At 44.7% G+C, this 15,726-nt stretch overlaps 1 protein-coding gene across 1 annotated transcript in view; it reads right to left on the reverse strand.

Moving 5' to 3' along the window:
• The window catches only part of AGBL1 (AGBL carboxypeptidase 1), a 377,284-nt gene extending 362,668 nt beyond the window's left edge, over positions 1-14,616 (reverse strand). The window contains exon 1 of the mRNA XM_084641264.1: positions 14,564-14,616. Coding sequence (XP_084497390.1) covers positions 14,564-14,614 — 51 coding nt within the window. The 5' untranslated portion in view covers positions 14,615-14,616. The remainder of the gene's footprint in view (positions 1-14,563) is intronic.
• Between the last annotated feature and the right edge of the window lie 1,110 nt (positions 14,617-15,726).

Here is a 15,726-nt window from a genome sequence, read left to right on the forward strand (position 1 = left end):
CATTTGACCTCAGCCCAAGCATGTCTGGTCAGCTGGCATTTTATTAGCCCCGTGTAAGTGAATGAGATCATCACCGAGCTTACACTGTGGGCAAATCTGACAGGAGTTAAACTTAGAAACGCCAGCTTGCTGTCCTAGTTGACATGCCTCCAGGATGAGATCTTTGGGTAGTGTGGCTCCGGGGGAACAGCAAAGTAAGAAATGGAACACAGAAGTTAGGCTAAGAAGCTACCCGCCCAGGCCTGCTAGCCTCACCCTCTGCAGCAGCATTGCACTGCTTCTGCATTTAAGGCCTCGGTGCCCATAGGAACTTGAGGGACAGCATTGGCCCTATATGTACAGACCTGAAAAGGCAATGAGCACGACATTAACTTACATGGCACTCTCCACTCACACTCTCATTCTGCTCATAACGGGAGACCAAAGGGATAGCTCTGTTTGAATTCAGAGTTCTCTGGGCTGAGGATTTACACATGCTCCTATAACATGTGGGTACCTGACGCGGGAACAGAAGCTGAACTGTGCATCCGTCAGCTTCTGAGGAATCTTTGCAAAAAGAGATGTCGGGTGCGGGCTGGTCTTGCCCCAGTCTATGGCAGCAATGGATAGTTTTTTCCTAGCCACAGTGTTGCAGGCCACTATGGTCCACAATGTAATGCAGTTTCAGCTGTGAGAAGGAAAATGTGATCCTTGTGAAGAGAGGGGACTATTTGCAGGTTCCAGAAGCCATCTATTATTCAGCCAATCAGGTCCAACAGCAGGATAGGGACCACCACCGTCTCTCTGCCCTAGATCTGAGCAAACACAATCTTGATATAATGGTCTGGTCACAGAGGCAGGTCCACATTCTAGTGAAAAGTTGGTAGGGGCTTTTGGCTAATGCTAGAAACTGGTCCCTGCCTGGGCAGAACTTACCATTTATATGGAGAGACCACCACAAGGGCAAAGTATTATTCTCTCCCATTTTATCCAAGTCTGTTCCCACCTAGTATTATAAATGGGCATGTCCAGTGGGGTTAACAGTGTCCTGAACACTTTATCATGACAAGACCAGGGACAATCTTGCCAGTTTCAGCTAGGGACACGGCCATCCCTTTTGCTCAGCCAAGCACTGACAGCCTGCTTTTCGGATACCGACTCTCCAGAGCTTACACTTAAAGTTGCTTCCCACAGTGGGAGCTTTCAGAACAACCTGCTAGGCAAAATTTTCCTTTTTAAAGCACGCGTCATGTTAATGCCTCTCTTCCACCAGTTGTCCTCAGAAAGCCTTTCCATTATGAGGGAGACAAGCATCCTAAACCCATTTGAGGGGAGATTGTCCCAGACGAACATAGATCAGGGCACATGCATTCCTTATTTTCCATCTGAAGCACGGATGCTCAGTCTTGGAATTTAGCTTAAGCAAGAACACCCTCAAAACACATGAGAACTTCCCCAAAGGGGAATTCTACCCAAGAGATAACTCTTGGGAGGGTAGCTCTCCTTTCCCCAACCCCCTCCCGAAACTATCCCCATTTGGATATATGATGCTGGCTTCTGCCTGGAGGAGCAGGGTCAGTTTGTTCCTGTGACTTCAGCAGCTCTGCATTTTAATCACAGGAAAAGGTCAGGTGGACCATTGCCCCTTCTCCCCTCCATCTGCAGTGTAGGGGGTGGGGGCATTCAGTATGCCAAACAAGCTGCTTAATGAAAATCTCTCTCTCCTGCTTCCCAGGTTAATCGTGAAGGAGAGGAAGGGATATAGCTTTATCTTTCTTCTACTACTACTGCTGCTTTACCCTTCTCAAGTGAATTCTGTGCTAAGATTTCCAAGCATTTTATAGACCTTGAGCCAATCTCACACATGTTCGGATTGGGGCAGATAAAATTTACTTATTAATATGATTTAGGGTGACAATCCAGGTTGTTTTTTATGAACTAAACCTTCCAATCTCCCAGCAAGGTAGAGGAGTGCCGTCCCCATTCGTTGTCCAGAGGGGAAAGCGGAGGCACACAGGTTAAACAAGTTACAGCAGGACAAATAAAGAGACAAGGCAGGTGAGGTAATAGCTTTTATTGGACCAGCATCAGTCTCTGGCAGACCTGAGAACGAAGCCCAGGTCATCTGTCTCTCAGTCCCGGACTTTAGCCACGAAAACATCCTGGCCTTCATTGTTCCAAGGATGAGAAAAGAACAGCAAGCCTGGGTCCAGCAAAAAAAGGAGGGGTGAGATTTACCTCCACTTACCCCAGAGATCAAATTTGCATCAGGCTCAGTTGAGAACCAGCATCAGTTCTGAAAACTGCATAGACAATTAATGGATATGAAAGACCTCTCACAGTAACTGATTGCAATAAAACACAGCACTATAGCAGTCTCCACAGGGTTGGTGTTTCAGAAAAAAAAACACACACACACATTTTGCTGTCAAAGTATCCCTCTGTTGGAAGGGGGAAACATACCAAGAGCAATTATTTCCCTGCAGGACCCTCCCATGTCAGGATTGCCCAATTTTTAAATGATATTCATCATGAAAGTTTTGCTACCATCATTAATTCCACTTCAACCTACAGCACCTCTTGAAAAACCAAGCTGCATTCTTCCTAGAGAATAGTCTGTGATGATTAAAAACAGCCACATTGCTCTCCAAACCCTCTGAAGGATGAAGGGTTAGCTTTGCCCTCTGAATTTCCTCTCAAACAGATGCAATTCTATGAATCAATAGCAGGCCTGGAAATGAACAAGCCCACTCTCTCTTGTGCAGTTTGGCAGTGCCCTTGAGCAGGAGATTCTCCATTATGTCATTCATTCTCTGTCCTCTTTGGAAAAGATGAAGGAGGAGTTAAATGCACCTTATTATAAAACCCAAGAACAAATCCTTGGCTTCCAAGGACACCTTAATTACCATAAAAGATGGTGACTCTCCACTAAAAGTTGTCCAGAGTAGAGGAATGTGGAGCTGCAGAGAACTAGGGTGACTAGTTTTTCCTTATCTTAAGGGTCATCCTTCATTGCACTAGACCTTTATCACCAAAGCTATAGTTGGCCGAACAAGGAAGCCCCCCACGTACACCCCGCTCATGTAGAGATGGGAAATAAGCCCATTCTGCAAAATTCAAACCTGGATCCAGACTTTCCCAAAGTTCTGGGTTGTCTGATATTCTGGTTAAGCCCCGTGTAAAGATGGGTTCAGCCTCAAAGATCAGGAAAAAAATTTGGAGCCAAATTTCCCAAAATGTTGAGTGTTTGGGTCCATGGTCTTGGTTCAAGCTCATCTCCAGTAACTATACTCTCCCACAGAATAAGAGCACAGTTTTGTACCTAATTTACACACACACAGTTACCAGGGCTGCAGGCACAGTTAAACCATGTGTGCACAATTGCATTGATTGTGTGGGCAAATTAGTGTGTAATTGCCTGAGCACTTGTGTGGCCCATACCACCCCCTCGCCATCCACATTCACACCCTCTGGGATAGACTTGGTTTTCATGGCAAGAAGGAGAAATAACTCAATCTTGTCTGCTCGAAATTCTCATCCCCCCTCATCCCTCTCCACTGGTGGGAGCGATGTGTCTGTCATGCAGGATGGCTTTGGTCCATGGCTGGGAGCTTTGCTCCACAGTCCATCGGACTCTTTGTGTGAACAGGTGCACATAGACTATCCATGAAACACACACTTACTAGGAGAAGAGGGATAGGCACCAGGGAATTTTTGTTTCCTGCCCTGGTGAGAAGAATGCAGTCAGGGTGATAGAGTCTGGCACACTGCCCAGGTCCTAAGGCAGCTCCTAGGCAAGTGAATACAGCACAGAATTTTAGGCTGGGATTTTCAAAAGGAGCCTAAAGACTGTGAGGTCCCTAAACCCCACACACCAACACCTACACTCAGAAGAAGGGATGTCTTTCCTCTTGGTTACATCAGTGAAACTCTGCTCAAGTCAGCAGGTTCCCCCCAGAGTTAGCCATGATCGGCTAACAGTTTTAAAACATGGCTGCCTTTGTTTACACTAGGTACTAACAGGTGTTTAACGATTGAAACTTGTCTATCAACATTTTCTAACACTGCCCATTTCCGCAGTGTAGACAAAGCCAATGGGGCTGGACCAGTGTAAATGACAGGGGAGTTTGGCTCAAGAGTCATAAAAAAATGCCAACAAAATATTGCCAAACATACCAAATAAGATCACGTTATATATAAATGGAGGCAAGATAGGTCTACACAGTCATGTATTGTTTTGAATGGTGTTTTATCTATCCTAAGATGCTTCACAGAGTTAAATGATAAGTAATGTCTATGCGGAAGAGAAAATACAAAGCAGAGGGAAGAGGTAAATTAGATGTTTTCAGGTGACATATGACAATGGAACTGATGTGATGGATAAATACATATATTTATACAGGGCACCTACATATAAATATACAGTACTGTTCTGTGCTTCCAGGCAGATTTCATGTGCATTTTTTATACTATATCCAGCTGAAAAGTCAAGCTCTGAAAAATTCGGCAATGCTAGAATTAAGGTTGTCCATGCAACTTTAATTCAGCCCCCCTGTGTATCTGCATTATGATACATTTTCTTCCATAGCACTCCTGCCTCATCCCATGCACAGGATGGGTGGTGCTCAGTGAATGAGTAAGCTCTTCAATATTTCATTTTACCCTCACTGTTCACTGCGTGCCCCATGCAATATTCATTGTACAACATCCAAACCTGGCACTCAAAACAGGGATTATTAATTTGCTCCTGGGATTCTCAATGGTGCTTTCCCTGTAATATCTTAGATCTTTACAAACAATAATGAACTGATCTCACAACACCCAGGTGACTTAAGATGCTATCATTATCCCCAGTTTACATGTGGGGAACTAAGACACAGAGACTGGAGCCAAAAGTGTCAGATAATTTGGGGTGACCAATTCAAGAAGCATAGGGCCTAATTTTTCAGAGAACTTAGCAAGTGAAAAGCACAGCTCTCACTGACCTCAGCTGCAGTTGTGAACTCTCAGAAGGTCTGCAAATCAAACTGCAGGCGGCTCAGGTTACACAACCAGTAACTGTGGAACGCACCATTAGTGACCACCGGTGAAAAGTCTGATATAAGTGACTTGCCCTGCATCCTATAGGAACTCCTTGGCAGGGGAAAGGACACACTAATTCTACAGGGCAGAATTCAACTACCTTAACCATAAGATCATCCTCTCTCTTCTTGCAATCCACTGCCCTCTTGACAACACACCTTTCCTCTTCTGCAACAAATGAGATGGGTCTGACAGACAACAGCCTTTTAACCACACAGTCCTAATTCATTCCCAAAGCACAGTCCATCCTGTGCACTGAATGAGGAAGGGGTCCTGTGGAAAAAAATGTATTTGATCACATGATTGAAGACTGTATCATAACGCTTATGCACAAGGGGGGCTGAATTATTGTTGCAAAGGCAACCTTAATACTAGCACTCCCTAACTTTTGAGTGCTTGACTTTTCAAGTTTAACATTCTTTTAAGGTAGTTGTGTTTTTAAAATGTAAATTTCTTAAATAGGTGTTTAAAAATGCAGAAATTGAACAAACAAAAATTTAATCACGTGGAACAATATTGACCCTGTGTCACCCCACACCACACATATACGTCATCAGCAAGGGTTGGGAATCTTTAAATCCACAACACAGTCTTGAACCACTCAAGCTAATGGAGTTATTGGAAGCAGTAGAAGATTATCTCCTCCTACATGTCCCTACCACTATAAAGGGGATGGAGCTATATAGTTTTCCAGTGGGTTTCACACCTATTTCCTACACAGCAAAAGAACATCAAAACTCAGGAATAAATAGTTTAATTCTGGGGTGTGACAAAGTGGGGGGTTTTCTTGGTTTTTCCTTGTTTTTTTCAACGGTTTGCATGCAGAGGGGGTGGGACTCAGTTTCCCTGGGTGTTACTGGTTTAATGGTGTGATGGGAGAGGGAGTTTGTTGTTACAGAGGACCAGCGACAGAACTTGGGACCCCAGCCAATGCCTGAAGAATGGATACCCCAGTGACTTTCCCAGTTCCCATGAACCTATTCTCATGTGCTCCATCCGGTCTAATGTTAAATGCTCTGATGCTGGGGGATTGCTTTGGAGGAATGGAAAGGCTGCTCCCCACTTTAGGAGCAACAAGCTGGAAAATATTCAGGGCCCAAGCTTGCAAATCTTCACAATAAATGGCATCTGCTTTTGAACTGTGCTTTTCCTTTCCTCTGAGGATGCTCAAATGCATCCTGCCTGCAAGGCCTGGCTCTCTTCCCAAACACATAGATCAGTGGTGGGCAAACCGCAGCCCGCATGTGGCCCAGCAGGGTAATCTGATTGCGGGCTGCAAGACATTTTGCTGACTTTGACCATCTGCAGGCACGGCCCTTCACAGCCCCCAGTGGACACCACTGACATAGATCCAAACCCTGAGCTCCTCCAGTTTCCACTGAAGATGGTGGGAGTTGCAATTGCTCAGGTCTTCTCAGGACTTAGCCCACATTTTGTAAAAACCCCAGCAACGCCCATGTTTTTTTCCAACTGGATAAGCACAAGGAGGATGCAACAGAGACAAAAGTATTCTGCAAAATACATTGATATTCTGTGTCACTAAAGCAGCAAAGATCTTCCCACTTGACTTAAGGAAAACAATAGAATTGTCTTATCACCCTGCCAGCAAAGCAGCTCTAAAAAGCCTGGCCCAAAGGAGTAGGGAGGTTCAAGTGTGAAATTAGTGGATCCTGTATCTGTTTCCTGCTGGGCATCAGTGTCATTTAGACAGGAATCCATCCACCTTGACATGTGTCCCACTGATATGTAAAATTCGCACTCCTTTCCTTTTTAAGTGTGGGAGTCCTGAACCTTGTAATCCAGCACAGTGGGCGAGTGTTCAAGCCCAGAGATCTGCCAATAGCCCCAGCAAGTGCCAGCTGAGCAGAAACTGTGCACAGGGGCTGTGGCCTTGGGAGGCACGTGGGCACAGTTCCCATCTGGTCTGAGAGTGGGCAGGCAATCTGGGACACCTCATATGACACCTCATATGACATCCTGAACTGTAACCTAAGCAGAATCTCACTGCTGGGCCTAACAAGGAGGGAAGAGACTGGAAAGGAGGCATCACTTCCTTTCTTGGATAACTGGATTATAGGAAGGGCAGAGGAAAAGGGGCATGACATGGGGCTGTCACAGCCTTGAAGATGGAAGCAGAACTATTTGCTGCCCCAGTCAGTTCTCCATAGTAACTCCCCAGTCCCGAGACCTCTATAAATCCCATGAGGTTCAATGGTTAGATACACTGAGGTACTTCCTTGGTTTTTTTTATTGCTCTGGTGAGTTATTTACTGGCCTATGCTGTCTTTTTAGTAAATCCCCAAACAACGCACCCTGACAATAAGTAAGAGATGGGCCTGACTCAGCCTCCATAGAGATTTGGCACTGGTGGGTGGCTATAGTATCAAACTTCCCAGCCTGTTGTGGGCAGTATGTAAGCAGGTATTTATTTAAAGTGTCAGACAGTGTCTAAAGACTATGGCAAGGAGCACTAAAATAAATCCACTCTTGCTCTAAATACGTCACCATTTGCAAGAGACAGCGCAAGGCTTTGCAGGTGAGGATGGGGAGCTTGAATCTGATGCAGGAAAGGACAGGAAACCAATGGTCAGAGCAAGAAAAGTGGGAGGTGACTAACAGCAGCATTTTGCAAGAGTAGAGGTGAGAGAAGGCAGCAGAAACAGACAGGGATTCAGGCAAGAGATGGCCAAGAAGTAAGAGCCATAGGCAAGGCTAAGCTGAATTCTTAAGAGCTTTGCTTTGCAGTGCAAACATAAAGACTGTGGGGCAGGGCTAAAGTATTTTTTGATCTGCAATTCACAGCCTGAAGATGAAGCCTGTAAGCAAGTGAAGTGCACATCTGACAAGGATGCAGGCTGAAATGCCATGCCCGCTCTGCCATGAGGTTTCCATGGCAAAACATAGCTTCACTTTGAAGCTGCTTTTGCTTTATGCATTAGAACTTTTTACAGCATTTGTAACACGCCACACTCTAATGGGCTTAGGCTGTCTTCATGGGGACCACGTTCCCAAATTGCACTGAGGAGACTTTTTGAAGAGCCATAGGTAAGCACACATCCTCACCTGTAATGCACTGCAGGGGACTTCGCCTCTCATACCCTCATGGGTGGCCACTTCTTTGGGTCCACAACGCCCAGTCCCAGTCAGTGTCTTCTCCCAACTCCTTCTCTGGGTCTTCTGTATCACCACCCTCCAGCCAAGTCACATAACAGTTCACTCCCTTTTTGGGGTAACTAAAGGTCCAACTTAAAGTTCACAAGCAACATCCAAATATATAGTTCTTGAGCCCCTCAGGCTTGACTGAAATCCTCTGCTTCCTGGCCCCTGCAGTCATTCTCTTGAACTGCTTCTTCCCCAGCAGGATTCCCCCACTTCTTCCCTTTACCTAGGACTCCAGCGGTTTATCTCTGAGGAATCTCGCTGCTCCTTGTAGGCCTTAAGTCAAGAGCCTTAAGGCTCCCCCCCAAAAGCCTACACTGCTCCCTGTGGTTGCCTCAGCCTGACTTCCTCAGGCTCTTTCTAAAGAGAAACACCAACACCCCCTTCTTCTCTCCAGTTCTATTCAAGTAGTGCTCTCCCTGCTTCACCACTACACTGGAGTCAGGCTTTCTAATTAAGCCCCACTGGGGCTTGTTTCTAATTACACCCCACTGGGGTGACTATTTAGCCTTTCTGTTGCCAGCTCATCAGTGAGGCTGAAGGGTTGCTGCCAAGTCATGGGCAAGGCTGAGCCCAGCTTGCCGCAAAGGGCAATGGAGTCTGGGGCAGCGTCAGATGAAGAGAGAGTTCCCTCAGGCTGGGGGTAAGGATGTCTGTGGCCAATACCCACTGCAGAAAGAGCTCTCTTCAATGGGCAGAGAGAACAGTCGGGCTCTCTCATTCAAGCTGAAGCAAATAGAGCCTGTGTCAGTGTGGGAAGGTGAGAGGGTTCCCTCCATCTGGGATTAATAAAGTCAGGAGCTGGTGTTGGAAGGGGAAAAGGCTCCCTGGGTCTGTGATTAATGAAGTCTGCCCTAGTGCTACACAGTGGAAAGTGCCCAAATTCTTGGAATAAACATGTTTGTGAAAAAGGCAGTTTTATGATATAAAACAACCAGAACAATACACAGGGACTAAAACCTCTTGCGGAACCACTTGCTGTATGTAGAGAGCAATGTTTTTAGTGCCCACAAAAAGAACAGGAACAGATATTGACAATTCAGCAGGATACAGAAACAAAGAGACTAGTGTGTGGGAGCTATTGTAGAAAATAACTAAGCGTAGAGAGATACCATCAAGAAATGCAACCGTCAACACAAGACATTATTTCTCAGCTGAGTGCTGCCAAAGCAGAGCAAATATTTATAGCTATTTTAAGTTCCAGCAATGGTCTTTTTATCACTGGATTCTTGGAGCAGCGCTAGGGGATGGCATCATTGCGTTACACTGGGGATCATGCCTGGGAGAAAATCAGAATGCATGGGTATTGCAATGCTTAACATCAACTTATTAGGGTTGTCTTACAGCACGAAATCACAGAATCATGGAAATGTAGGGCTGCAAGGGACCCTGAGAGGTCATCTTGTCTTGTTCTTGCTCCCTGCACTGAGGCAGGAACAAGTATAGCTAGACCATCCCCAAGAGATGTTTGTCTAACCTATCCTTAAAAACCTCTAATGATGGGGATTCCACAACTTCACCTGGAGGCCTATTCCAGTGCTAATATATCCTTATAGTTAGAAAGTCTTGTCCTATCTTCAGTGGACATGGAGAACAGTTGATCACCCTCCTCTTTATAACAGCTCTTAACATATTTGAAGACTTTTACTAGTTTCCCCCTCAGTCTTCTTTTCTGAACACTAAACATGGTCAGTCTTTTGCATCTTTCCTCATAGGTCGGGTTTTCTAGACTGTTTATCATTTTTATTACTTTCCTGTGGACTCTCCGGTTTGTACAGATCTTTCTTAAAAGCTTGGCACCCAAAACTGGACACAGTACTGCGGCTCAGGCCTCACCAGTTCCCAGCAGAGTGGGATAATTACCTCACCTGTCTTACATCCAATGCTCCTGTTAATATACCCCAGAATGATAGAAGGCTTTTTAGCAAACGCATCACATTGTTGACTCATATTCCATTTATGATGCACTATCAGCCCCAGATGCTTTCCAGCAGTATTACTGCCTAGCCCAGGGATCGGCAACCTTTGGCCCGCGACCCGTCAGGGAAAGCCTCTGGCGGGCTGGGCCGGTTTGTTTACCTGCTGCGTCCACAGGTTCAGCCGATCGCAGCTTCCATTGGATTTGTTCTTGACAAATCCATGCTGGCTATTACTTAAATAACCCTATTATCCTCTAAATGCTTACAGATTGATTCCTTAATAATTTGTTCCAATATCTGCCCAGGTACTAAAGTTAGGCTGGCTGGTTTATAATTTTCCAGGTCCTCTTTTCCCACTTTTAAAGATAGGTACTAGATTTACCCTTCTATAGTCCTCTTGGTCCTCATCTGTCCTCCATGAGGTCTCAAAGATAATTGCTAAAGGTTCCAATATTACTTCAGTGGGTTCCTAAGGTGAATTTTATCCAGACTTGCAAAATTAAAAACACATAACTTATCTAAATATTCTTTTAACTGTTTCTTCTCTATTATGGCATGTGTTTCTTCCCCCTTGTTAATATTAATTGTGTTAAATATCTGGTCACAGTTTACCTTTTTAATGAAAACTGAAGTAAAATAAGTATTAAACACCTCAGCCTTCTTAATGTTGTCTGTTATTCGATTTTCTTCCCTGTTAAGTAGAGGAGTTACACTTTCCTTCATCTTTCTCCTGCTCCTAATGTATTTATAGAATCTCTTCTTATTGTCTTTTATGTCCCTTGCTAGGTGTAACTCATTTTGTGACTTGGCCTTTGTCATAAATATAAAGGGAAGGGTAAACACCTTTAAAATCCCTCCTGGCCAGAGGAAAAACCCTTTCACCTGTAAAGGGTTAAGAAGCTAGGATAACCTCGCTGGCACCTGACCAAAAAGACCAATGAGGTGACAAGATTCTTTCAAAGCTGGAGCTGGGGAGAAACAAAGGTTCTCTCTGTCTGTGTGTTGTTTTTTGCCAGGAACAGAAAAGGAATGGAGTCTTAGAACTTAGTAAGTAATCTAGCTAGATATGCGTTAGATTCTGTTTTGTTTAAATGGCTGATAAAATAAGCTGTGCTGAATGGAATGTATATTCCTGTTTTTGTCTTTTTGTAACTTAAGGTTTTGCTTCGAGGGATTCTCTATGTTTTGAATCTTGTAAGAATCCTGTAAGGTACTTACCATCCTGATTTTACAGAGGTGATTCTTGTACTTTTTCTTCAATTAAAATTCTTCTTTTAAGAACCTGATTGTTTTTTCATTGTTCTTAAGTTCCAAGGGTTTGGGTCTGTGTTCACCTATGCAAATTGGTGATGATTTTTATCAAGCCTTCCCCAGGAAGGGGGGATAGGGTTTGAGGAGGATTTTGGGGGAAAGACGTTTCCAAGCAGGGTCTTTCCCTGTTATATATTTGTTAGATGCTTGGTGGTGGCAGCAATAAAGTCCAAGGGCAAAAGATAAAACAGTTTGTACCTTGGGGAAGTTTTAACCTAAGCTGGTAAAAATAAGCTTAGGGGGGTTTTTCATGCAGGTCCCCACATCTGTACCCTTGAGTTCAGAGTGGGGAAGGAAACTTGACAATCTTTTTGATGTGTCCTTACATGTTCGTCTTAATCTTTCATATTTATCCTTAGCAGCTTGTCCATGTTAACAATATTTGTAAGATTCCTTTTTGGTTTTTATGTCATTAAAGAGCTGCTGATGGAGCCATATTGGCCTCTTTTTATCATTGCTACCTTTCCTTCACATTGGGATAGTTTGCTGTTGCTGTTGCACTTTTAATATTGTCTCTTTGAGAAACTGCCAGCTCTCCTGAACCCCTTTTTTCCTTAGATTTTCTTCCCATGGGGCCTTACCTACCAGTTCTCTGAGTTTGTTAAAGCCTGTTTGTGGAAGTCCATTGTCCTTATTTTGCTGCTCTGATTTAGAAACATGAAGTCTGTCATTTAATGATTGTTTTCACCCCCAATTGCCTTCTACCTTCACAGTTGCCACCAGTTCCTCGGTTGCATCCAATGAAGTGAGCTGTAGCTCACGAAAGCTTATGCTCAAATAAATTGGTTAGTCTCTAAGGTGCCACAAGTACTCCTTTTCTTTTTGCAAATACAAACTAACACGGCTGTTACTCTAAAAACAGTTCCTCGTTGTGCATCAGATTCAAGTCTAAAATGGCTGCCCCCAGCCACTATTTCCTCCACCAACCCCTAATGCCAAATTGATGAGTGACTGTAGCAAGACAGTACTTTGTTTTTGTAAGTGAGTTTAGTACTCTTGAAGCTAAGAACAAATAGCACTGTTTGAGTTTGGGTTACTGTGGGCAGGTGCTGTGCTATAGTTTTCCATTCACACAGCTCTGCCGTTCTCTTTAGTCCTGATCCACAGCATTGTCTGCTATGCCAGTCCTGGGCCCACACCCAGCTCTGCCAGAGAACTTCAGTGCTGACATCTAGCAATACCTTTGTTTTTAATTCTGGACCCTCACTCACTTCACTTACACCCTTCAATCCTAAGAAGACATTGAGAATGTTAGGACAGTGTCCTTTAGAGAGAATACCAATCTGAAGGGACACAAGAGCAGGGCACAAAAGAGTGAATGCTATACAGAAAGTAAATTGGGTGCTTCTGTTTACACTTCTTCATCATAAAAGAATGATGGGACAGCTAATGGAATTAAAAGGCAGAAAAATGAGACAAGATTTTTTTAAATACAATACGTGATTAACCTGTGGAACTCTTTGCCACAAGATACCAAGATGAGACATCTATGTGTTTAATCAAAATATTCATAGTTGTATCAGTTTCTTGGATGACAAATGTCAACCCACATGCTGGAGTGTAAATGCCAACCATTATAAGGTGGGGTTTGATACCCTCCTCTAAACATGTGACCCTGCTCACTGTCAGAGAAATGTTGCTGGAATAGATAAACCATTGGTCTGACCCCGTAAGGAAATTCTCATGTTTTTAATACAGCTATTCTAGTTCTGGGACTTGTCTTGGTGTGGGTTTCTGACACACACAATTAACAATGGCAGTCTACTTCTCAGGTTGCTATTGCCTTCAAAGGTGTTGAGATGTGAGTGAAACAGACTGTTTACCTAAAAAGAAAAGGAGCACCTGTGGCACCTTAGAGACTAACAAATTTATTGAAGCATAAGCTTTCGTGAGCTACAGCTCACTTCATCGGATGCATTGAGCTGTAGCTCACAAAAGCTTATGCTCAAATAAATTTGTTAGTCTCTAAGGTGCCACAAGTACTCCTTTTCTTTTTGCAAATACAGACTAACATGGCTGCTACTCTGAAGACTGTTTACCTGCATCTCATGCATGCTTATGTCTCTTGGTAGGCTGGGACTTGCTTCTACTCAGCTACATGAGTTGGGAGTCAGGGAATCACAAAAAGATATGGATGCCTTGGAATTTTAAAAACTCTGACAAACATTGTTTGGGCAGAATTTTGTCTAAATGAAGCACAAACTCCCACCTGCCCCTAATGCCAAAATGATAGATGTTTTAGGTTCAACCACTGCACCTATACTGTGTTTATGAAAAACACAGGCTCCCCTGGCCAGAACATGCAACAGGAATGGCCATGGAGCACTCTGCCCACCTGGGCGGGAGATTTTATCATGCAAATGGCACAACATCACACAAATATGAGAACAGGGTGCTGTGAGGTTGAAGATGTGTGTGCGCTTCTTCCCCTGCATTAACCTTTGTTGGGAACTGAACCTTGGAGCCTGACCACAAATGCTAGGAAAAGGTCAGGGGCTCTCTACAGTTGAAGGGAGCTGTTTGGGTGGGACACACGCAGCTACTGATGATCCTGGGTGAGGATCTCACACAAACTCCCTCCCTCTGCTCTTTTGGGCTTTCTTCTATTATGTACATGCAGATGACACCAAAGCCAGTCTGAAGAGCCTCTGCTGTCCTGGCCTTAGGAATTTGCACAGCCACTTCTTCAAGGGCCGAAGAGCACAATGTGGACTTGCCCATCTCAGAAAGATCTGCTGTTGCCTTCCCAGTCTGACTCATAAGCTGACAGCACTCACAGGTCCCATTCATTGCAAACCAGGCTCTTTCTATCCCAGCTGCATGCTGGCAGACCCAGGGTCTGAGACACTGCACTCAAACTGGGCCCCGTAATTGATGCATCGCAGTAATCACCAGCGTTAATCTCTGAACAGTGAAACTTAATTTTGTAAAAGCTTTCGGAGGGTATGTGTATGGGGCTGGGGGGAGATGCAGGGCAGGACTCCTGTTCTCTAATGCCTTTGAGACAAGCCAGCAGGGAGCTCATCAGCAACCTCAGCCCTGCAAGTCATTGCTTGTCGATTACAAAGGAAACCAGCCCAAGTGTCTGTCCCCTTAGTTCAAGCTCCTCTTACCTGGAGGCTGGAGAGAAGGAGTTGCAAGCCACTGGCTTCTTGTTCTGCCATGCTGATCCCCACTCACACTCTCTCCCTCTCAGCGGCAGACACAATACAGCTGGAACACAGAGCTGCCAAATCGCCTTGCTGTGGCCCCCGTCCTGTTTAAGAAATGAAGACGCTAAACACAGATCCCAGATCCACGCATGCTGCTACCATTAATAATCACAGCAATGCAACTTTAGACCTCTCAGCGGGAGAGATAAATGTACCCCCCCCACCCCCACCCACCTCCAGACACACACTGTGACGGGGAGATTAATTCCTATATAAAGAATCCCAGGGATTAAGCAAAGTGCTCAGAAAAGGTCTGGGAGTTTGGTGTGTGGCAGGGGGAGTTGGGAGGGTGGCAATGACAGCAAGAGAAAGGAGGAGAGCCACGAACCTCACAGAAGCCCGGGGAGGAGCGAGGGAGAGCTATTGCCCTGGCTTCCTGACAGACGTTCCCAGCTGACCCGCTGATCAGTTCCAGAAGGCCCTAAGTGGACACTTCTCTGTCTCTGTCCTAATGAAATTGGAGACACACATACACAGAGATACACTCAGCATTAGCTAGTGCTGACAACGAACTGAACTGTAAGGATGGCAAAAGGGACAGGGAGAATGGAATCAGAGGACCCTCTCTAATGTTCTAGGCTTGCTTGCCTGACCACTTATCCAGTACATCTAACAGCTGAGGGCACAGAATGTGGTAAACCTCAAGATTTAAATGCAACAAGTGAACGTCGAGCATCTAGATCAAACTGATGGAATCACTATGAGAGCTGGTTGGTTCTTTACATGCTCAAACTCTTCTTCATATATCACACACACAACAACAATGTTGAGAAAACATTAAGGTTGCAAAGTCAAGCACTCAAATGTTAGGAAATGCCAGAATTAAGGTTGCCTTTGCAACTTTAATTTGGCCCCCTTGTGCATATGCATGGTGATAGTCTTTAATTACATGAGCACATTCCTCACCCCCAGGATCCCTGCCTTGTTTAATGCACAAGATGGACCTCATCAGGTCTAGCAAGTTTCTACTGAGATTTTTCAAAGACTTATAATTTGGCCAAATTTGGGCACTTTTTCATGTGGATGGCTTTGGCACATCCCTGATGCAAAGGCCACTATCTTGC

This window comes from Lepidochelys olivacea, assembly GCF_965140295.1.
Source record: "Lepidochelys olivacea isolate rLepOli2 genome assembly, chromosome: 10".
NCBI classification, from domain to species: Eukaryota; Metazoa; Chordata; order Testudines; family Cheloniidae; genus Lepidochelys; species Lepidochelys olivacea.